The following is a 23,200-nucleotide window of genomic DNA, read 5'->3' on the forward strand; positions in this document are numbered from 1 at the left end:
CACCAGGCTGTTCACGCAGACCCACAAATGCTTCAAGATCTCAGAGGAACGTGTGAAGGAGCACATTCACACCCTGGGCCTCCTGCAGCAGCCTGGAGTGGAGGGACTGACTGACTCCAGTGATGACCCCTATGCCTTCAAGGAGGGAGAGTTTGAGTACAGCTTTCCCACTTCCAAGAGACTAAAGGGACAGGAGCGAGAACCTGGAAGGAAGGTGAAGGTATGGCCACTGCACACTCTATTCTAGGCTACCTTTAAAATGTAACAAGTGCAATGTTGGACACATTCAGCATTTACTATTTAGGCATTTAAGGGCTATAAAAGAGAATACTAAGGATCTGACACAATATAAGTGGTTTACTCTGGTCATCTCCAGTGCTGACCAGTCTATAATTTAGCAAAAGACTTACAGAAGAATCATCTTCACCACAGACCCTCAGTTTAATTTTTGTTGACCACACACACCACCAACATTCCCATAAATGAGAGTATCCTTTCTTCTGCCTAGCGGCATTTTAAGTGCCGCTAGGCAGAAGTTGGTCAAGTTTGAAAACTGTTTTAGTTCAACTCCCACCTCTATCCATTTCCATATCACCATATAATCAAATGTAATGGTCAAGTTTGAAAACTGTTTTAGTTCAACTCCCACCTCTATCCATTTCCATATCACCATATAATCAAATGCTTTCATGCACCCCTTAGGGAGACAGCATAAGCACAGGAAACTCTGCAGCAGTGCCTGATGGGAAAGATGCCATGTCGATTTTCAGCACAGCACCAAAATCCGGTGAGACATTTTAACATGGGAAGAGCGACTTTGAGCTTCCTCAAATGTCCTCTCTGTCCTCATTATGAATATCTTGTTCATCTCGTTCACATTCTCCAGACGAAGCCCAACAGGATGGCGCGGCAGCCAAACCAAACCCACCCTTGACTCGGGAGACGGATCTGGTGGTCCTCATCTCTGACCTAGAGAACATCTTTGACAACTCAGATGAGGATGAGCTAACGGTTAGTGAGTGCGACCAGCATCGGAGTCAAAGCTATAAAAGACAGCCAGCCAATGTCGTTTCTCTGACGTGTGAATGATTATGTTTATTGTACATTATTTTAATGTTGGGATACATGAACAATAATTGCCATAAGAACTGGCATACATATAGAAAAACCAGGTACATGTTGATTACAGTTTTGGTAAAGCAGATGTGGAAGCAAATGCAGCCTATTTGAACTTAGTAATATATAGGGATAATATGCATTATGCGTAACTTCCAATGACCACTTTCAGATGATGCTGTTTTTATAGTTTTATCTGATTATTTTGACATTCAATGATTCAGGCTATGGCCCTCAATCAGCAAGCAGCCAAGGTCCCCCCCACTGGAGCTGAGGATCGCCCTCTAGGGAAGGATGGAAGAACTGCAGTGCCATACCCTCCAAGTAAGTCCACTTTTAAACATGCCGGTGTGCTTTGCGGGAATTCAGAGCTATTCATGATGGAGCTTCCCTGCCTCTCCTCTCTCAGCAGTTGCAGACCTCCAGCGTATGTTCCCCACTCCTCCCTCCCTTGAGCAGCACCCCGCCTTCTCTCCGGTCATGACCTATCGAGACACGCTTAGTCAAGAGACGCCTGCCCCCGCGACCAACTCGGACCACTCCCTTGTGCCTCTGACGACCGCCCAGCTCTCTGAGTTCCGGATGGAGGTGGAGGAGGGCATGGCCAGTCCCAAAGCTGAGAACTTCAAGGTGAGCGGATTGAGAGGGCTGTATGTCTCCCTGCACATTTGTATCATTGTAGAAACTTTGCCATGATGGATATGAGAGCTGTTCACCTTTCCAGCAGGTTTTATGCAGTAAAAGCATAGATTATAATAACCATAATCCAGGGCCACACACAATTTACTGAACTGTGATTGAAAATGCTTTTGCATCTAGAATGATGTGATGAAATGTTTTGTGCTTTCTCTTAATGTGAATTACCGTGTAAAACACTTAATATTCCCACTGCATTGCAGCCCAGTTAGGGAATAATAAGCCGATTGGGGTATTAACTGAGTCTGATGTTTTCATACAGCATCTCGTTAAAGCTGATCTAGATGAGTGATGTTTTAATACTGCATGTTGAACAGTGCTTTCATGCATGCAATTTTTCTAAATCTTTTATTGTAATCCTGCACTCAGCATCCTGTTTGTCACTATATCTTCTTTAAGGAAACATTTTCTGCTAAATTCCTAAAGTACCACCAAGATAAAATACATATAAACAACATTAACAGTATTAAGCTCACAGTAAAAAAGAAATTCTTGTTGCTAACGCAACGTTGCTGGCTAATTATGAAGCTGCCTACAGTGCATGCCTGAAATTGAATAGATTTAATCTGCATCCCACCCACATTATTCAGCCACTATCACTGCAAAGCTAATAACTTACTTGAATAACTGTAAGGCAGATACATAATTCAGAAACAGTGTTGGAGACAGTAGGGAAGTGTTTTGGATAGTGTGTCACTGTCCTTGGCAAATAGCAACAGATTCAGCAACATCTTAATTGGAGCCAAAATTAAAGAACTAGGTTGATGATTCCTGTTCACGTTCTCTTATGTGAATCATGCTGTTGACAGATAAACCTTAATTAGATAAATGAGGAAAATTTGATCTTATATGCTTTGGATGTAAATATTTACACCTTTGGCTGTTAATTGTTTGGTTATTTGGTAGTGTGTAGATTGGTGTTAGGGCCAGACAGTGTGAGGTTGGTGTATGAATCTACTATGTTGTGTGTTAAAACATGAGAACAAACAGACAGTTACGTGTATGCACAAACTTACATTGTAGACCTTTTAGCAATGGTTTGGATTCAGATGTTGCAAGAAAGAGACCTCTGGGCCTTTAATGTCCAACATATAAACATGGTGATTCACATGAATACCACTGAGCTAATATACTTACTGTATGACCTGTCAAAAATGATATTATAGTGACACGCATGCAGTAGGTAATGTGAATGATGATCAGTGATGTGGAACATATTTCTTCTGACTGCATCCCAATTTTAAGTTGATTTCCCCCCCAACCCTAGGACTTCTCGTTTGTGTATCGTGTTCCTGCTGTTCAGCCACAGATGGGCTGCTCCATGTTCGCCCCTCTCCGGACCCTCCCCAGCCAGTGCATGCCGCCCCTGAGGATACCAGAAAACTGTTATTACCGGCCGTCCTGGGCCCTGCCGCCCAAGATGGAGCACCTGCACCTCCCTCCGCAGTTACCCTACACCCGGGATGGTTATATGTAAGTGTCCGGACATTCTGGCTGTCTGAAGGACGAGAACGTGTTGGAATGTTTGTCATTGTGTGGGCACAGAGGAATGTGTACATTTAAATCCTCTTCTCTCCCAGCAATGTTCCCAGTGTCAACAGCCTGCTCGACCAGGACTATGCCCAGATGAGCACTCCCCAGATGGGCACGCCGGCTGCTGTCCACAGCACCGCATCAACGTGCAACACTGGCGGGGGTGGCGTGCTCCCCTCCCCTTCTCCCGCCACCCCCCGATTCTCCGTGCCCACTCCTCGCACCCCCCGCACCCCCAGGGGAACGGGCGCGGCTGGGAGTGGCCAGGGGTCCGTCAAGCAGGAGGGAACGGAGCTCAGCTCACCGGCATCTTCCACTCCCACCACCAGCCGTTTGGGCCTGAGCTCTGTGGAGCCCGTGGCCTCTCCCGCCCTCCCGGAGGCCCACAGCCTGTACACGGTACTGCTGCTCTCCGACTCTGTGATGGACGTCTTCAAGGACCGCAACTTTGACAGCTGCTGCATCTGTGCATGCAACATGAACGTGAAGGGGGCCGACGTCGGTCTCTACATCCCCGACTCCAGCCGCGAGGACCAGTATCGCTGCATGTGCGGCTTCAGCGCCATCGTCAACCGCCGGCTGGCCCATGGCACAGGCCTCTTCCTGGAGGATGAGCTGGATATCTTTGGCCGGGGCTCAGAGGTGGGCCAGGCAGCCGAGCGGCGGCTGGCTCTCTGCCACCGGACGGCTCCCATCACAGACCCCGCGGCCAGCATGCTGGTGCTTCTTCAGGATCAGTGCTCCCGACCCATCTCCTCCCTTGCCTCCCTCCACCGGCCACCCGCCTGCTCCTGCCACGGCCGCCAGGGGGCGCTGCTACAGAATTGGATGGCTGACAAGCTCTGGGCGGATAGCAGCGATGCGTGCACTGAGTGCTACAATGCCCTGGTGCAGGGCCAGCAATACGTGGACAACCCAGCAGGGGGGAAGGTGGACCCGGCCATCGTGAGGAGCAGCGCACTGCATTCCTGGCCACACACCAATGGTAAAGAAGGGGAGGGTTCTCTCTGACCATATTCCTCAAGGGGTGTCTCCAAGGTCATGGCTAACCCACCTGTGTCTGATGGACAGCAGTGTCTACAGGCTTGTATAGCTACAGGTAGAAAACCAGCTAAACTGCAGGACTTGATCTCAGTAACCTTATGCTGAGACATATCTCCCAAATCCTGTTGTAAACCAATAAAAAATAATCAAAAGTATTGAATTTAACCATTTTAAATCCCTGAATGTTAGATGATGACAATACAATGTGGCCTGGGTATAGTTCAGTGTGTACTGAGTGCATTTATATGCATGTCATTGTCTTAAGCTTTGAGTTGTTTACGTCGATGAAGTACTTTTTTTATATATATTATTAAATTAAGTAAAGTATGTTATTCTATATATGGAGACACAGTATCACTGAATTCAATGAGAGACATTGAAGCCTTTACAAAGTGAAGAATATCTTTCCTTTAAAATGATACTGCTCTATACCAGCTCAGAAAAGGAGTCAGTTGTCTGATGTCTGTCGTCTGTCGCTCTGTGTGTGTGTGTGTGCAGTGCTGGGCATCAGCGTGCTGTCCTCCCAGGATGTTGTGCGCATGCTGCTCTCCTTGCAGCCCTTCCTGCAGGATGCCATCCAGAAGAAGCGGACGGGTCGGACCTGGGAAAACATCCAGCACGTTCAGGGCCCACTCACCTGGCAGCAGTTCCATAAGATGGCTGGGCGGGGCTCCTACGGTGAGACCCACGGAGCCGCCACATTTGCTCAGCCAGCCGTGCCCCTTTTCCATTTACCTCAGTCATTTTTCAGTTTGTGTGTTGCTTCACTGGTTTTACACAGAACGCTGTTTTAATGTTGAGAGTGGTATCCATTTCAAACCTGAAAAAGCACTATTGTGTGAATGTCCTGGCATTTTTAGACTTATTCTAAATAATATGAGAGTGAAAAGAACATGTATTGCTTCATTTTCCTCCAAGGTTTAATATATCATCTCACTTTTCATGAAATACTTGGGGCCATATCTTGCCAATATCACTTGTCCTTTGTATATCAACACCTTTCTGAAATAATTTTTTTGAGAAATTCAGTCCCAAAGTGGATCGGTTTACCAAACACACACTAAGGTATCCTTTTAAAAGCTTATTTATTGATCTCTTACCTCATATAGCAACTGCAGGTGCTTGAAAACTATCCTAAACTTAAGGATAAGAACTGTGAAAATACTATTTCAACTGCAGTCATCTTTCATCCTCTATTTCTTTCCTTTTTGTCATCCATCTGTGACACTTATGCCTCCACTCTGCCCCCTGCAGGCTCAGAAGAGTCTCCAGAGCCCTTGCCTATACCCACCTTGTTGGTGGGCTACGACCGGGACTTCCTGGCACTCTCTCCGCTGGCCCTGCCCTTCTGGGAGAAATTGCTCCTGGAGCCATATGGAGGCCAGCGGGACGTGGCCTTCCTGGTCATCTGTCCTGACAATGAGGCCCTCCTGACTGGGGCTCGGGTCTTCTTCCGGGACCTCAGTGCCGTTTATGAGGTAGGGTCTGGCCCAACCTGATATCTGTCTTGTTCCATAACAGTACAAAGCAATGTCCCTGTTTATATCTTGGTTATTTTTTTTCTTAGTTAAGTTAAGTTTTTAAGTTTAATTCCTCCCGACCTCGCCGGGTGTCTCTCTTTCCCACTTCAGACGTGCCGGTTGGGAAAACACCGACCCCTGGCCAAGGTTTCCCGAGATGGGATGGTGCTAGTGGGTGCCCTGGAGCCCCAGGAGCAGACAGAGGAGCTGGTCGACCAGTGGTTCTCAGAGCCATGGGCTGGGACACACCAGGAAGACAATCTCACCAAGCTGAAGCGCTATGCACACGTGTGCCAACATAATCTGGGTGAGAGTCCATCTGTCTGTCTGACTGCCTGTCCGACCACCTGGCTTATTGCCAAGCCATTTGTCTGTCAGCCTGTCTAATTGAGGGCTCCTCTGTTTATCTTTTTAATTGACTTTGTCTGCCTATTTGTCCCACTGGCTGTTTGCCTGACTGCTTGACTGTTTTCTGTGTAGCTGACCTAATGCCAGCCTGTCTGCACACCTGCCTGTCTGTCTTTATCTGCCATATTGTCAGCCTGCCACAAGGATGGCCCACCTGGAATTTTACGCTAATCACTGATTTGTTCTGCAGCTCCGCAGTTGGCTGCTCTGTCCCTGGACAGCAGCCTGCTCCTGCCCTCCAAACCGCAGCCTCCTGCGTCCACATCACAGCCAGCTTCCAACGGCCAGCCGCCGGGCGCAGGAGGGGTCCCTGATGGTCCTTCAACGGCACAAGGCCCTGGAGCCACCCCAACATCTGCAGGGGCCACACCAGGCCACCAAGGCGGAGCAGAGACGCCACAGGGGGGCAGCACAGAGCACGAGAGCACTCCAAGCACAATGCCACCCCCCGCTCCAACTGCTGAGAACCAAGAGAGGTGAAGAAGAAATGAATAGTGGAGCTTGGGCTCAATCATCGTAACATCTTCATTTTCGCAGTTATTATATGGTGAAAACATCATTCTGAGGTTACCGTGTCAATGCAGATTAAGCAGAATTAGTCAGCATGGTTGTATTGTCTGTCAGTGAATGATATCAAGCTGAGGTTCTGATGGCCATGATCATTTGTGATCCCAAAGCACTCCTTCCAAAGAGATCCCAGTTCTCAGTTTTGCCTCCCTAACTAGCACATATATTTGACTGGTTACAGTAGAGGAAGTTTCATTCTTTAGAAATCCTTGAGCTTGGAGGCTGATCGTTTCTCTCAGTCGTCTCTCATATGCACTACAAAGTCTTCATTTTATGGCTTTGTTTTGGGGAATAAAGACAAAGGACCCATTTTGCGTATGATTGTATTTACTTATCAGGCACTTTGTAACCTGTTGGATTGATCAGTTAACAGAAACACTCATATTTTGTTTCTGTGGAACTCTACTGTGCGTATATCCTTATCTCCTGCCCTGAGCTACTGTGAGAGGTGCCATATTAGTCCTGCAAAGAAGGAAGCAGCTTCAGAAAACTGTTCTTTTCAAAAAAGTCACACAGAAGTGTGACTTTGTGAGTACTGACCACCCGTCCCCCTGTCTCTCCTAGTTTGGCCGAGAGGGAGCGCATTGGCATCCCCACAGAAGCAGAGGCGGCGGACAGTCACGCCCATCCCCCGGTGATTGTGCTGTACATGGTGGACCCCTTCATGTGCTCGAGTGGCGGCGGCCAGGGGGAGGAGGAGGAGGCTGGGCCAGACAGCACATGGCTACTGGGACTGCTGCGCTGCTACACCGAGCTGCAGCAAGCCCTCCCTGATGCCCTGCGGCCAGCCATCATCCTGCAGGTGACCCTGCCCCGCTGCCCTCTTTGCTGGTTTATCAGCTCTGTCATTGTCAGCACCCTCTAGGTATGCGGACACTAGACATGTAACACTGGCTGTATGTGGGTTCGTACTGTGGGAACATCCTCTCTGGTGGAGGGTTGGAAAACCTACTGAATTATAAAAAACTGTTGTTGTTGTACCCATAAAAGGAATTCCCTGACAAAACATGCCAAGTGAAACCAGTGATAGAATGTTTGGCAAGTGGCCATAGTGGGTTGGAGATGTTCTTTACATCTCAAACAGAAGCTTTGAAGTCCTCTTCAGCTTTAATACCGTAGCTGTGTTTACACCAAATGGATAAGTCACTCTGCCATTAGAGACATATCTGGCGCTCAGTCATACTCAATCATACGTAATAGTGAACAAATGTTGCAAATGAAGCAAATGTTATTCAGTTAGAGAAGTGAAAGACTCAGAACTGTTTGAATTCCCCTGTTCTACTCTGCTTCTTTGTGGAGCGACTAAATGATAACAGATTTCATTTTCAGACAAGAAATGCAATTATGGTCAAAAGTGACACATTAAACAAGCTTCCTGCATAAAAACTGTTTATGCAGTCACCAGATACACATGTAAATTGATTCTTCAGCTGCTAGTTTGCCTCCTGACTGCACCTTTTTCAGCGGGGCAGTGCATTGTGTTTGGGCCTAATGTGTTCATACCTGGGTCCCTGAGACAAGTGTTTCATCACCAGGTGGTGCCTTGCCAGTACCTGCTCCAGCCAGCCTGTGGGGAGAACTCCCTGTGCCTGCAGCACTTGCGCTCCCTGGCCTTCTCCTGTTACTCCCAGTGCCACCGGCTGTTGCCCACCCAGACACACATCAAGTCCTTGACAGGCTTTGGTCCCGCCTCTAATGTGGACTCTATCCTTAAGGCCTCAGAGGTAGGCCCAACCTGCACCTGCATGCGGCCGTCTGATACAAACCTACACCTCAGTGCTTTTTTAGATGGGAAGGGAAGTAATGTCACCTACCTCTGACATTCCCCTTGTCCATTTATTCTCAGCATCACTCACATTGCTATTATTAAGCCGTTCATCCAGTGATTACAGTAATAATTCGTCAGGTATAAATGCAAGCAATAACAATTTGTACACAATCAGCCGGTAGGTGTAATGCAGCCATAAAATGAATTAGTACAATAATAATATGGGCCCAACTACAATCACAAGATTGACAAAGAAGCCGAAGTCAAAGCAGTATGAGTGAAATGTGACATCACTCATGGGCTAACTCCTAGTTTGAGTGATTATAAACAATTTTTATTTGGTTTATGTGAAACTAAAATACCATGTATTTTAGTTTCACATAATACCAATAATGTGACAGTGATGGCTTTTAAATTTTGTTTAAAAAACACAACAAACCAAAACCAGTCTGAGCCAAGACACAGCAAACTGTTGAAAAAAGCTTCTCAGCTCAGTCACACACCTATGTTTAACTGGCCTTTAATCAGGCAGGTGGGGCTTGTTAACCAGTGGCTGGTTCACATATACAATTTCACATACATCTATACAATGACAATCACAATTAATCTGACCTGAAATTAAGTTTACAAGATTACATGAAGATCCTCCATATATTTACCAAAGTATTAAGACTTTTATAAAATACAACAAACATTTAATTCAGTTTCTGAGGGCAGGTGAAGGCTCATCTTCACATGTGTAAATAAATGAATCAGGTTATTGTGATGAATAAACTGAATGAGAAATTGTAAACTCTTTTTTCCTCTTCTGTCTCTCTACCCCTCCCTCCATCTTTAATACTTTATTTCTCTCTATTTCTCTGTGTGTCCTCCTCACACAGTACCCCAGCTCCCTGCAACTGTACTCTCCGCCCTTCATCCTTGGCCCTACCCGCAGCAAGCAGCTGGAGGTGGGCGAGGCCTGGGGCGAGGGGGTGACACGCTTCAGTGTGCTCTTTGTGGGCTACTGCCTGTCCCATGACCAGCGTTGGATCCTGGTGTCCTGTACTGACCAGCAGGGGGAGCTCTTGGAGACCTGTGTCATTAACATTGACGTTCCAAACCGGTATGATACTCTCAGGGCACAGTCTTAGAGGGCATCTATGTGTAACACAAGTCTGGAGCACCACGGCTGGGTCATTGGTGGCTGTGATGATTGTACTGGAGTTTTCCAAGTGAGCAAGAAGTTATTCCAGCTGTGTGCTGCACCCCCTTATTGGAGAGACAAGAACCTAGCTGTACAAACCACCAGGTCATTCACATGGGGCAGTAATCAACATGCTTGTGTTGCATGCATACCTGTAAGGGTAAGCTTTTTCAAAGGCTTTCATCAAGACCCTGCTTTTGAATATGTAGCTACTTAACCACATGCACATGCTTGGGCTGGCAAAGCAACCTGTATTATTTCTCAAAGAGTGCTTATGTCCAACTGTGTAGTAATTACTCCCTTGCACAAGAAATACCAAACATACAGTTGCAATACAGAAGGGGACAGCCCTCTTCACTAATCCACTGTGTCTCTCTTGCTTTCTTTCTCAGGGCAAGGAGACCTAAGGTCTCACCTAGGAAGATGGGCCTGCAGAAAGTGTGGGAGTGGTGCATTGGTATCATCCAGATGACCTCACTACCATGGAGAATTGTAATTGGACGACTGGGGCGACTAGGTCATGGGGAACTGAAAGGTATTGCTACTGTCTTGCTTGCTCACATTGTTGACCAAGAAAGCTGAGTTTTCCAAGTTGTTTTCAGTTAATAAGTCTAATGAGTAAAATATCCAGGCTTGTTCCTGCAGAGTCCCAGTCATGGATATTTTTTAGACTTTCCCTTATTATTAGCCAGTCAGATAATGGTAATGTAACATTTGAGTTGAACAGTTTTGAGTCTCACACTGTACTTCACAAACACAGGGAAAAATTGTTTCCTCACCAATGTCAGAGATCTAGTCTGCTGAAATTTTCTGGAACAAGAGACTGATGTTATGGTTAGCCTCACTCGTTCTTAAGTGTCATTGAATGTCATCTGGTCAAAGTGTATACCCGGAATGTACTATTGAGAAGGCATTTGCTGAGATTTATGTTGATGCTGCTTATTATACTAAAAACACCTGAATTTTTCTCTCCCGTCTTGCCTTCCTGTCCTTTCCCCCTTCCCTCCACCCACTCCCCTCTCTCCCTCTCCCTCTCTAGACTGGAGTGTCCTTCTGGGTGAGCATTCTCTCCACTCCATCAGTCGTCAGCTGCGAGAGGTGTGTCTCATGTGTGGGATATCTGCCAGCGATTCGCCCTCCATCCTCAGTGCCTGCCTGGTTGCCATGGAGCCTCAGGGCTCCTTTGTGGTGATGCCAGGTAACTCCACCACACCCAGCGAAACCATGCTGCAGTCCACCTCACTACCTCACCCCAGAGATTTGCAGATGGCACTGACTCTGATATTACACTGTGCCTGCTGCTACATCCAGACCACAAATTGACCATTAATGCCACACTGTTACTGCTGCTATATCCAGAAAACAGATTGATCAGCAGTAAGACACTGTCACTGCAGAACAAAGTTGTGGAAATATGGAAATATGAAAAAGTTGAGAGCTTTCCTCTCAAAAAACACTGGTGTGTTTGGTGAGATATTTAAATGTCAAAGTTTGACTAGGAAATGAACAGAACTGAACCAAACCCAAATTAACCAAGACCATTTGAAATGGCGGCTCTGGTCCATTGTTTGAAATCAAAGAGAATAGAGCATAATGAGATTTCTTTAGTCAGGCTGTGCTTGCCACTCAGATTGTGTGATAACTAGCCTGCTAACCAGTTACATTCTTGTTGTTGCAGTAAGCTGTACTACACCATACAATCAGCAAACCTTGTCATCTATACTGACAAATGTCAGAAACCTGTTGTCTTCGCAATCATAATTTTTCACAGGTGGTGTCTACTTTGCTTATTAACCTAATGAATGCAACAAATGAACCATATGCTGTTTCCAATGCACCTGTTACATTTTTTAACTTGCATACAGCGAGCAAGTGTTTTTTGCAATTTTTACTGTCCAATTTTAATTAAAGAAAAAGTATGTCTGTTTTTATTTTCTCCTGCTCACATTTTATGCCTGCATTTGGAATTGTCCTCATTTCACAGAACTCATTACCTCTGTAACCTCCCTGATGAAACTGGCTTGACTCATAGCTCACGCTTGCCTTGGACTTCAGCTGCGGTGAATAAAGACTGTATGTGTTATAAGTGTGTGTGTGTGTGTGTGTGTCTTTGCAGACGCCGTGACAATGGGCTCTGTGTTTGGCCGCAGCACAGTGCACAACCTGCAGACCTCTCAAGTCAACACCCCCCAGGATGCTTCCTGCACCCACATCTTGGTCTTCCCCACCTCTGCCACCACACAGGTGGCTCCTGGCACTTACCCCACAGAGGATAACCCAGGTAGCTCCCCCCCCCCCACCTTCCCACCTCACACACACTCCCAGGCTCTCTCTTACACTTTCACATATGCCTCTTCACTCTCTAACACTTTCCCTCTTTTTTGCTGTCTGTTCCTAGATTTTTGAACAATTATAAATTCAGTCTTTGACACACATGCTTTCATACTTCCCAAAGTCTTGCTCTTTCTGTTGTTGAATTTCTTTTCTCTATATACTACTAATGCTTAGTGTTCACAGACTACAATTGGGTGAAACATTAGGGTATAACAAATGTACTTTACACATCATATACCATCATGTTCTCTTAAACCCTTTCACACTGGCTATCATGCCTTCTATGCCAATAGGCAGTCTTTGGTGTGTTTACAAAAATGTGGTGTCCTGTCATTACAGTCATTGATGTCTGTACCACCCTGCTGTCACCATGAACATTTTTCCCTCCTTTGTAATCATCTGACTTGGTACATTTCTGGCCTGTTGCTGGGTAATTTCTATTGTATCAAGCTAACAAATCACCAGTAGCTTCACAGTCCAACTCCTGGACCAAGGAGCAGAAATACATTTTGTTGAGAAGAAAACAGAACCTGTAATTTTTTTTGTTCCTGTTCCTTGTGTTCTGTGCATTTTCAAAAGTCTCTAACTGGTGAGGACAGTAGAAATAATCTTTATTGCAATACGTGCCATGACCAACAGAGTGTGCAATTGGCTCAGAGTGTGCACATTGTGTATCCTCACAGCAGTGTGTGGAGGAGTGCTTTGGCATCTGAGACTACTGCAGAGAGTGGGATTCTTGGCCCATTGGTGTGACTCACCCTCTCTTGTTCCAATCCCTCTCTTTCTCTCTCTCTCTGCTGCAGACGACATGTTTGACCTCCCCTTCCCTGATGAGTTGGAGAATGACATTGGGAACGACATGATGCTAATCACAGGGAATCTTCCCCCTTTCCCAAACACATCCCCTGTACCGTCCCCGGGGTCCCCATCTGGCATGGGTGGGGGGTCCCACTTCCAGCACACCCGGGTAAGCGAAGCTCATACCTGTGGAGAGTTTGCATGTGTTTGTACATGATAGTGTGTGTGGTCATGGTGTGTGTGGAGGAGGGGATGTTGATTTTCATCTGGGCTGCTCTCTCAATAATTAAATGTAATGTAAAGTGAATTCAGATGAACCCAAATGAATCCATGTATGATAGCTGGTAAGACAGAGTGACATGGTTTCTTCTGTTAGTCAATGCCCTGTGATCAGAATATTTTGAAACCATCCCAGATTTTTCTTTATCAGCTGTTTACATGTCATGGTGGTAGGTATTTGAGAATAATCAATACAAGCGAATAGATGTACTCAAAATTGAGTGTTGCAAACCACACACCTTTTTACAGAGTAATAGAATTGGTCAACTGTAGCAGTTCAAATTCAGTATGTTCACTAATTTCCATCCCACCATCAATGCTGGTTATAAGTCTAGTGCACATTTTATTGGTCCACACTGCTGCCCTGCACATTATACTGTGCAGCCCATTTTTTTTCCTGATTTTGACACTGTGTGTGTGTGTGTGTGTGTGTGTGTGTGTGTGTGTGTGTGTGTATGTGTCCTCAGAGTCAGGGAGAGAGATTGCTGTCCAGAGAGGCCCCGGAGGAGTTGAAGCAGCAGCCCTTAGCTCTGGGCTACTACGTGTCCACTGCCCGGGCAGACGACCTGCCACAGTGGTTCTGGGCTTCCTGTCCACAGGCACAGAACCAGTGTCCGCTCTTCCTGAAGGTGCTGAGCCTACCCAGCTCCTACCGCCTTCATCCACACCAGTCGTGCTTCGGACAGTTTACTGCTGTCAGAGCCCATTTACTTGTAATAATAATGTAATGTACTTATACCAATATTTGGATGGTGATCTATTTGCGCAAATGCAAATACTGGAACTAAGGTGACGTCTGAAGGAAATGGAGGCATTAAAGTGCTAGCTGTCTGCTAAAGAGGTGGATTTGCAAACAATTCTCATGTTGCAAACAAAAATTATGTTGCAGACACATTCTGGGCAGGAAGCATTGTTGTCCACAGCCCTTATGGATATACAATGTATATACTTCAGCAGCTCTGCCAATACTGCACCATGCTGATATTATATGTCTTTGTATAAACATGGAAGAAGAGCAAACACAGTATTTTGAGCATAAATGGGCAATGCAATACTGCAATAAATATGTGATTCACACTTTACATTTTGTAATAATACAACAAAATAGAATTAACATGCATATTCATATAATAATTTGCTGGAAGTAGGGAATTCTGCCTGACTTGAATGCTCGGATCCAAAAATCACCAATGTGCAAATGGTGATTTTGTACAAGACAGGGTTATGGGTCATGAAAAGCAACTGTCAAACTTATGCAAGAGCTAGGCAGCCATATTGGATAGATCTTTGTTCAGTTTCAGTTGCAGTTATGTATCCAACATTTGTAGTATTTCATCTACAATATACACAACTATGATTCTAAAGTGTCAGGTACCAATCACATGTCTGTATATATTGTATGCATCCATTCATGGCACCCTATTATATGGAGCATATCAGATAGAATTTTGCACATAATCTGGCTCTCTGTTCTATGTGTGTTTCGTGCCTTAGGCTTCCCTCCATCACCACATCTCCATCGCACAGACAGATGAGCTCCTCTCCAACAAGACTTCACAAAGGAGCCCCCATCCACTAGACTCCAAGACCACCTCAGATGTGCTCAGGTGAGACACCCATTAATAAAAATCATGGGTAAAATTATGTATAATTTTAGGTTTTCCCATTTATTGATAATACATTTTTTTAGCTAGTCATTTTGAAAAGATGACATGCGCACACAATAATTGAGTAGGCTTTTGTCTGTTATTTGTGAACTCCATGTGTTGTGACCCATTCTCGAGTGTCCACTAGTGTCACTGTAATTTTTGTGTGATAACCTGCCTTTAGCAATCTGCATGTTCTGGTCTGGAGATGGTCTTTGCTTCTCTGTGAGAATTTGGTAGGATGTGTGAACGCACTTTTGCGTGTTTCCTCCCAGGTTTGTCTTGGAGCAGTATAACGCCCTCTCCTGGCTGACCTGCAGCCCTGCCACGCAAGACCGCCGCTCCTGCCTGCCTGTGCACCTTGCCATCCTCACACAGATGTACAATGCCATCCTTAATATGCTGTAGAGACTGAAAAGGGGGGCTGGTGAACTCCCCCTCTTCCAAACCCTGCCCCTGAACTTCACAGTGCACTAGCAGGGACAAGCCTGACAGACCCTCCATCTTTCCCTCCACCACAGACCCCACCTTCCCAGCCATAAAAAAGGGATGTGGTTTGTGCTGTCCCTACTCATATGTTATATCCCTTTGCTGAACAGAAGCAATGGGTTTTCGCTTGAATCCTGATGCAAATACTGGCATCACAATACCTTCGGTTCAGAGAACTTCCTGATGGTCTGAAAAAAGGGGAATGGGAAAGGAGGTAACTCTTATTGTAGTGGTCCAGCACCAGTTTGCCCTTGTCCAGGAAGATGGATGTCAGGGTAAAGAATTCTGTATTGTTGCTCTTCAGCCATGTTAGTATGATGCTGGTACACCTGAGCTGGCTCTCTGCTGCCTCAGATTGCTTTGGTATTATTTGGGCCCCTGCAATTTCACATTAACAGGAAGCATTTCAGTGTGTTGACATTCATTTGTGCCAATATCCCAATACAGACCTTCAAGGAAGGCCTTAGATGCAAGAACCCTTTCTCCGCAATGTTTTCCCTAATGTTCTGATGTCACATGATGACTAAATGTTTACAGATTGTGTCATGCATTCATGTTTTTTTGTTGAAAGCAAAATTTATGGGCAAAAAAGATTGCTGAAACAGCCATGTATTCAGCACACATATCGGGGTGTACATAAGAGATGTTCAACATCACAATTTGACCTTTGTCAATGGTTTTTCCCATTTGTGATCGGGAAAACACATCTAATGTCACCGCTAGTGTTACAGTATCCTCTTTCTCTTGTGATTGTTTAAAGGGCAGATTTGTATAGGGAAAGGAAAGCTTCATGCACGGTCTTTGCCAAGAAGCCTAGCCATAGCATAGCGTACTGAACACAGTCCCTAGGTCTGTTTGACAAGGGGACAACACAGCTGGGTAGTGGCACCCCTCGTACAAGTATGGGGTTTTACGGAGACCATACTTAACGCAGAGGGCGACATTACAAGGGAAGCAGAAGCACACATCCGCACCAGCCAAGAGGAACAAAGCCTGGAGCTGGAGGTGCACAGTCTGTAGTTCCTTCAGTGAGGAAACTCCATATTCCAAGGAGATGCACTGCTCTTTTTTGACATTTTGTCATATTCCTATTTAACTGCAGAGCTGCCATGAAGTCATTTGCTAACAAGAGAATGCAATTCATGCTGACACCTGTCAAAGGGTGAAGAACCTCCCATAAAGGCACTTTTTACTTTCTTTCTGAAGTGACTTTTTTATTGTTGTAGATAGAAACATGATGGAGACAAATGTAAGCGATAAAATTAAAAATTAACTTGTGTATAGTGTAAACTGACATTTACAAAGAAGTGTGACTATTTTTCTTAATTAAACACAAAAAATTGAGAATAAAAAAAGTTTCAAGGTCTTTTCCAAATTTGAGTACAAAAGCCTTGCCAGTAGAAATGGAAAGTTTTGTTTTAAAAAGGCGACAACGTTAAGTTGCCATATTTATAATATACCCACATGTCGTGGAAACAGCCACAGATGGATGTTACACTTCTCTTTAATGTTTGACATTTCTCTTTAAAACACAAAACAAAAACAATGAAAGAGACATTTTTGAAAATATGTTTTGAGCTTGTTATTTTCTTTTTTATTCTTATTGTTTTTGAGTATTTGGCCTATTTTTTATTTAAAGACTTAAGTTAAGGAACTAAATAATGCAAACAAAATATATTTATAAATCTTTTTTTCTCTTTAGCTACACATTAAACTTGAAATAGATGGCAATAGATTTAAAAGTATGTATTTGAGCATCAAAAAGTATTGTATATTTAACAGAAATTCATTATTTTAGTGGTGGTTTTAAAAATGTTAAGCAAACCATCACTTTACCTATATCTTCATCTCCTCTCCCGAAATAGCCCTGCTATTTGTACAATTCCTAGCATGCCTGTATATATACATATTTCAACTGAGTTTTTGGAAATTCTGAAAGCTGTACATTTCATGCTGGTTTATTTTTTTTCTTTTATGTGATTCCTATGAAGCATTTTTGCTGTGGGCTTTTTAAATAAATAAATATTATATATAATAAAATTATAATTATATATAATATTTATATATAATTCAACTACAGGGGGAGGGGATTTGTGGGTGGGAAAATTTCTTGAGATTGTTGTATTGCCAAGAAGAGTACACTAACAAAAAACAAGAAGGCATATTTGCAAATTTGATACAGCTGTTATCATTTTAAATATCAGCCAGATCTACCTTAGGGAAGAGAAATCTGTATCTTTTACACTCTTTTTTTAGTAAATTATTAAATTATGGAAAACTTGATGCCTGATTTTGAGTGTGTTTCTCTTTGCCCCCACATTTCCATAGCAGGTTTCACGCAGTATGTACGGGAAGTCATTTGTGTTGTGGACAAATCCTTAGTGAATATTGAACCATTATTAATTTTGGATCTGCATCTGTCCTACAGTCAAGTGTGAAAGAAAGTTGCTTTGTAAACTCAGCCACTGGGTACAAAATTTCAATTAATGTAACAAGTAGTTAGCCTGCTCAGCAGCCAGTTGTGAGGTTATATACTTAATTTTCATTCTGGAATGGGTCTCTCTGTTCAAATTGAGCTATTCATGGTTCAGCCTTAAAGCTTTGCTTACCCACGATGGAGTAGCAAAATGTGCATTTGTTTAAAAAAAGCCCTTTTCTGCCTTTCCCCACGCTTGCCCAGAGGAATACGTGAATGACAGGATCAATCAGACACCTTCTGTAAAATATGGGCATGGAGTGAGGAAAGTCAAATGTAAAGTGCATTACACTTTTCAAACAGATGTGCCTTGCCATGTTCATCAGTGGCACAGGCTAGGAGACAAATGGAGTACACATAAGGTGATGGAGAATTTTCTCAGATGAATTGTAAAAATGGTTGTCACTGCCACAAGTTTGAGGCTGACTTAGTTTTTCAAGCAATGGTGTGGCCCCAAAAGAAAAATATCCCATTGAAAAACATAATGAAAAAAAAATATATTGAAAAATATCACAAACAGAACAATCACAATTGATTTGACCTGTAGCAACATGTGAGCTGTAAATAGGGGAAGCAGAGAACTGTATTTAATAATTATCACCAGCCTGATTCTTGATTGTTTTGCATGGTTAGCAAGCAAGCCAGTTTAATTAAGGGTCACCCATTAGCAGCTGGTTCAGTTTTATTTGATTGCATCTAATGTGATTTCTATGCTTGGAGAAATCATTTGAATGACAAAAAATGTTAAATTAAGACCAACCCATGAGTCAATTTATAATCAACATTTTTATTTTATGTTAATGAAGCCCAATATCTTATAATGAAAGTGTTTTAGTCATAACAAGGTACTATAATGCTACAATATTGAATGCAATTAAGTAAGCAAGCAGCTGATGATGTGTGATCTTCAATTAAGGGTAGGCTGGCATGGAACAGACAGATTTTCCAGTGTGAGCTAGTAACAATAGACTTTTATGTAAGGCATATTGTGACAATATGTCAGATTTTTGTCGAAGCCCATCTATGTTGTATGCAATGATTCCAGGTTTGACAGAGAAAACGCTTAAATATTGTTTTATTTAATTCTTTATTTTTTAGAATATAGTATGACCAGGTAGATAATGTAGTTGTCCAGGTGGAAATACAAAATTTGATTGTAGGGTTGGCCATACTGATTTCAAAATATAAGACATGAACAGTTACACTCAAATCTGATGTTAGAAAAATTTGACCCAGATTACATTCGGAGGTGGATTAGTTTGGATACTGAAAAATCTATTAGTATTTTCTTGTGCTCAGAGTAGAATTGGCACATGTAGCATAGACTGTACCACAATAAGCATTATAGACAGATACAGTGCATATCCACTAGGTGAACACAAGTCAAGTCATAAACATTCTGTTAAAGCATTGTTCAGCCTCTGGGTTTTGTGCTGATGCTAGGTGCTCATTCCAGCAATGTCATGTTTGTTATTTATGATTTAAATTCTTGTTACAGCAAGTGATGTGATGGTCAGGGGCTGAGGTTGCTGGCAGTGGAGATGCACCAGGGCTTAGAGATTTTGCACTCACACATATCTGGTGTTCCAAGTTCCTGTAACGGTCTTTGTGGTACTTTGTTGTTAAATTGGCCAGAAAATTTCTCTCTCTCTGCTTTTTGAGATCCGATATTTCTGGCCAGCTGTTCACACATGTTTTGTAATGTGCCATATATGTGATTATGTGTGATCAGATGAGGATTGTGTTTCTCATCTAATTGTGATGAGCAGAGTCATAAGCGGTCAATCTTAGAAATAGATTAAGTTTGCCTAAGTTATGGGTTCAGCTGGAGGCTGGCTGTACAGCCTCGTAGTCATTGACACTAGTATTACTTACCTACCCACGTGTGAGTATTTGTTGTTGTAATTAGCATATATTCCAAAGTATCTAGTTATAAATATTTATTTTGCATCATAATATTTAAGATGAGAATAAATATTTACCTTAATAATAAATATTTGCAATCTGCATACATGTATTGGAAGATATATTTATGGTGCAATTTAAATCCATGAAAATGGTAAAATTTCACCTAAATGGCAGTTATCTTTAAACAGGATCCTGTTGGAGCTCAGGATGGATGATAAGCTAAGAGACACACATGTACCATAAAAATTCATGCAAAGTGAGGTCATAGATAAAAAGAAGTGTGCCACACCTCATGCAAATCATGATGGCCCCTTCAACAATGCCCAGGTTCAACCACAGTCTGGCCATCTGGCCATCCATCATTCCAATTCAAGGATATGCTGCAGGCATTGTACCTACACAGTGATTTGATAAAACATATTGTGTGCTGTTAAAAATAAGGCTGCCAAACACAATCAAGTAACTGAATGTGCAGCCCTCATGAATTCGTTTTATAGGGCACCGTATGGAAAATGAAGCACTAAGCTACATGTATGAGATGAATAATAGCCAGACTTTGTTTCAGGGATTTGCTCTTTTAGTTTGTATCTAAAATGTTTAAAATGTTGGTATCGGCCTTGCACAGAGGACGTCAAGTGCACCTCAGGTGCAGGTAAAAGGCTGGTGACGCTCAGCTTATGTGCAGGGCCTAATGACACTTACCAAGCCAGGCAGCGGACCATTGGGGCAAAGTCCATTTGAAGATCAGGGTCGAGTTAGACAATAAGAGGCCACTCTAAAGAAAGAAATAGAAATGGAAATCAAATGGCCTTAAAACGACGGCACAAAACAAAAAGTCAAGGTTTTCGCTGGCTGTCCCTAGGGTCACTGAATTGAGGCTGTCTGAAGTGTCAATCCAAAAGCTGCAAGGACCACTGATGTTCACCGCCTAATGGACGCTGAGATAAGGGGATCTCAAATCTAATTGAGTCACTTGGCAGGCACAGATGGTCTATTAGGGCACTAGCATTCACCTGTCATCCTCCTGACTGCTGCTTTTTAGTGGCCAAAGAGCCAATAGCTCGGACAATGGGCCTGAGAGACTGCACTAGCAATGAAGTTATTGCATTTGCTGTGGCACCACAAGCTCTTAATATTTCTCAGATTTGAAAATTTTTGCTTTTACGCTTTCTGTGTATGCAAGCAATGGCATGAGCAGTAGCATTGTGCTCAGTGGCAATTTTGGAGGAAATTAGTTTGCTCAAAATATACGTGGAAATGTTTCATATTTTCAGAAAAGTGAATCCGGTGAATGTGTGAAGAATCAGCAGGACACTCTTTAATTAAAAAAATACCTAGGCCTAATCTTACTAGCAAAGTATGATTTTTTTTTTACTTTCTTCCAAAAATATTTGGCATTTCGTAAACTATTCTTACCACAAACTTTTGCATACCCACGTTAAAGTGCATTTATCAAGCTAGACATAAAATATTGATATCTTTACAATAATCCTTTCTGCCATGTGAGGTGCAAACATGTTTGGAGTTAATATTGCAAGTTTGCCTCTTTAGCCTTTCCCCTATAAAAACTTAGGTACTAAAAACTAAAATCTGATGCAACCTCAAGAAATTCAGGTAATGTCTTTCATGTAGCACATCCTCAAAAAATAAGCATGTAGCTATACAAATGCCTTGCAGGTCAGACAGTGGATTGTCAGCAGAGTCTGAATATTTGTGTTGATGAAATCCTCAAATTTATGTTCAGTGTTAATTGTATTTTGAGATCAGGGCACAGAACTGCACTGAGTAGACAGTGACCCCAAACACAGACCCAAAGAACATCTGTGTCCACTTCAGAGTCAGTGCTTTCAAACATTAAGTGACACTGTACCACATATCCTGGGAAGCTAGGAATATCTACAGGGCACACCTCCCATGGCACACAGGACTGGGCATCGTATGCTAATGTGACATAATAAATTTGTTCTGTTGAAGATGAGAATATATTTATGTCCATGAATGGGAAAAACACACAGTAAATATATTTCTTACAAAATACTAAGTATATTTATTTAATTATTAGCACAAAGTATCAATGCAAAAGGGTATTCATTGCAAATTACAATTTGTATTTAAATTCTAATAGTAAATGTAATATGAAGTTATAAAATAAATCAGAGTATGATGGCAATGAATGGAAAATAAACCATAAATGCGTTTAAGGTTCAATGGGGTTAAGGTTTAGGTTTATCAGATTATTATGGAAAAAGCAAGCAAACCTGGCCATCACTATGAAATGCATTTCAGATAGAGACTTCTAGTTGAGGGAACATGAGAGACAGGATTTTTTTTTTTTTTTTTTTTACTATACTTCTATCAGCAAATTGTCTTCATAACAGGGATATATGTCATTAATCCCAGCACAAGCAATTACAGCAAGCAAGAAAGTTGTGTTCTGCCTTCATTTGGAAAGTCTGATCAGCAGCCTCTGGTCAGAATACTTCATTAAAAACCCAATTTTAAAGGCTGTGTGACACTGCAGTGGCTTGATTATGAGTAACACCAGGGGGTGCTGCAGTGTCCTCTGAACGAACATTCCACCTTCCACTATGACTGAGCGTGCCTGTGGCAGAAGCAATGCATTTGAAGGGTATAAACCAATGCACACAGACTTTTTTTTTTTTAGCATAATCAGTTGTACACTGCTGTAAGTAGGGTTTATATCCAAAGTCCATTTCCGGTAATATCATTTCTGAGAAAACATTACTGTGTTAAATTGACAAGTGTTTTAGTTGTAGTTCTTTACCTTAAACTGAGATGTGAAACACAATGGAATAGTATCATAGCATTAAAACTATCACACTTTATGCTTTTTTAAATTAAAATTATAACATCAGCAGACTATCTCAGGAAGGTGGTGTTACATTTTTTTCACCTCTGCTTACCTGTGTCCCTAGGATGTTTATGTCACAAAAATTAGTCCAATAAATATTTTCATGTTTAAGGGTGACATTTAGTGATCCTATTTTCAATATAATACAAATGGGTGTGAGAGAGAGAGAGAGTGAAAGTAATGTAAATGACACCACACAAGGGACATAACATTAAACACAGCTGTATGGAATTAAAATACTGCTCCTCTGGTATAAAGCTGAAAAAATTCATGTCTATTAACACCATAAATTAAATTGCTCAGGGTGTGCCTTTACATATATATATATTACCTATGATTTCTGTCAGTGAAACTGCAGTATGTACTATTTTGTTGATTTAATTGCTGTAAACTGATGCCTTTTACGATTGCCTTTCACCATATTTTATGTTGTTATTATTAGTAGAAGTAGCAAAGGTAGTCGTAGTAGTTGTATTTTTGTGGTAAAAAATTGCTTTAGATTGAAATACTGTATGTTTATAATACTTAGTACTCTTAAGCCTTACCTAAATAAACTGAAT

At 42.7% G+C, this 23,200-nt stretch overlaps 1 protein-coding gene across 3 annotated transcripts in view; it reads left to right on the forward strand.

Moving 5' to 3' along the window:
- The window catches only part of LOC118776529 (mediator of RNA polymerase II transcription subunit 13-like), a 69,859-nt gene extending 52,958 nt beyond the window's left edge, over positions 1–16,901 (forward strand). Inside the window, exons 11-31 of one of the 3 annotated variants that reach the window (XM_036526890.1) lie at positions 7–220; positions 703–787; positions 887–1,011; positions 1,341–1,440; positions 1,526–1,746; positions 3,080–3,285; positions 3,393–4,330; positions 4,888–5,067; positions 5,644–5,867; positions 6,021–6,216; positions 6,508–6,793; positions 7,449–7,686; positions 8,420–8,608; positions 9,534–9,757; positions 10,231–10,373; positions 10,878–11,036; positions 11,955–12,119; positions 12,976–13,139; positions 13,717–13,878; positions 14,744–14,856; positions 15,171–16,901. In XM_036526890.1, coding sequence (XP_036382783.1) covers positions 7–220; positions 703–787; positions 887–1,011; positions 1,341–1,440; positions 1,526–1,746; positions 3,080–3,285; positions 3,393–4,330; positions 4,888–5,067; positions 5,644–5,867; positions 6,021–6,216; positions 6,508–6,793; positions 7,449–7,686; positions 8,420–8,608; positions 9,534–9,757; positions 10,231–10,373; positions 10,878–11,036; positions 11,955–12,119; positions 12,976–13,139; positions 13,717–13,878; positions 14,744–14,856; positions 15,171–15,303 — 4,465 coding nt within the window. In that variant the 3' untranslated portion in view covers positions 15,304–16,901. The remainder of the gene's footprint in view (positions 1–6; positions 221–702; positions 788–886; positions 1,012–1,340; positions 1,441–1,525; positions 1,747–3,079; positions 3,286–3,392; positions 4,331–4,887; positions 5,068–5,643; positions 5,868–6,020; positions 6,217–6,507; positions 6,794–7,448; positions 7,687–8,419; positions 8,609–9,533; positions 9,758–10,230; positions 10,374–10,877; positions 11,037–11,954; positions 12,120–12,975; positions 13,140–13,716; positions 13,879–14,743; positions 14,857–15,170) is intronic. The other 2 variants (XM_036526892.1, XM_036526891.1) reach the window with 2 other exon arrangements.
- The last annotated feature ends 6,299 nt before the right edge of the window (positions 16,902–23,200 follow it).

Source organism: Megalops cyprinoides, chromosome 4 (assembly GCF_013368585.1).
Source record: "Megalops cyprinoides isolate fMegCyp1 chromosome 4, fMegCyp1.pri, whole genome shotgun sequence".
NCBI classification, from domain to species: Eukaryota; Metazoa; Chordata; class Actinopteri; order Elopiformes; family Megalopidae; genus Megalops; species Megalops cyprinoides.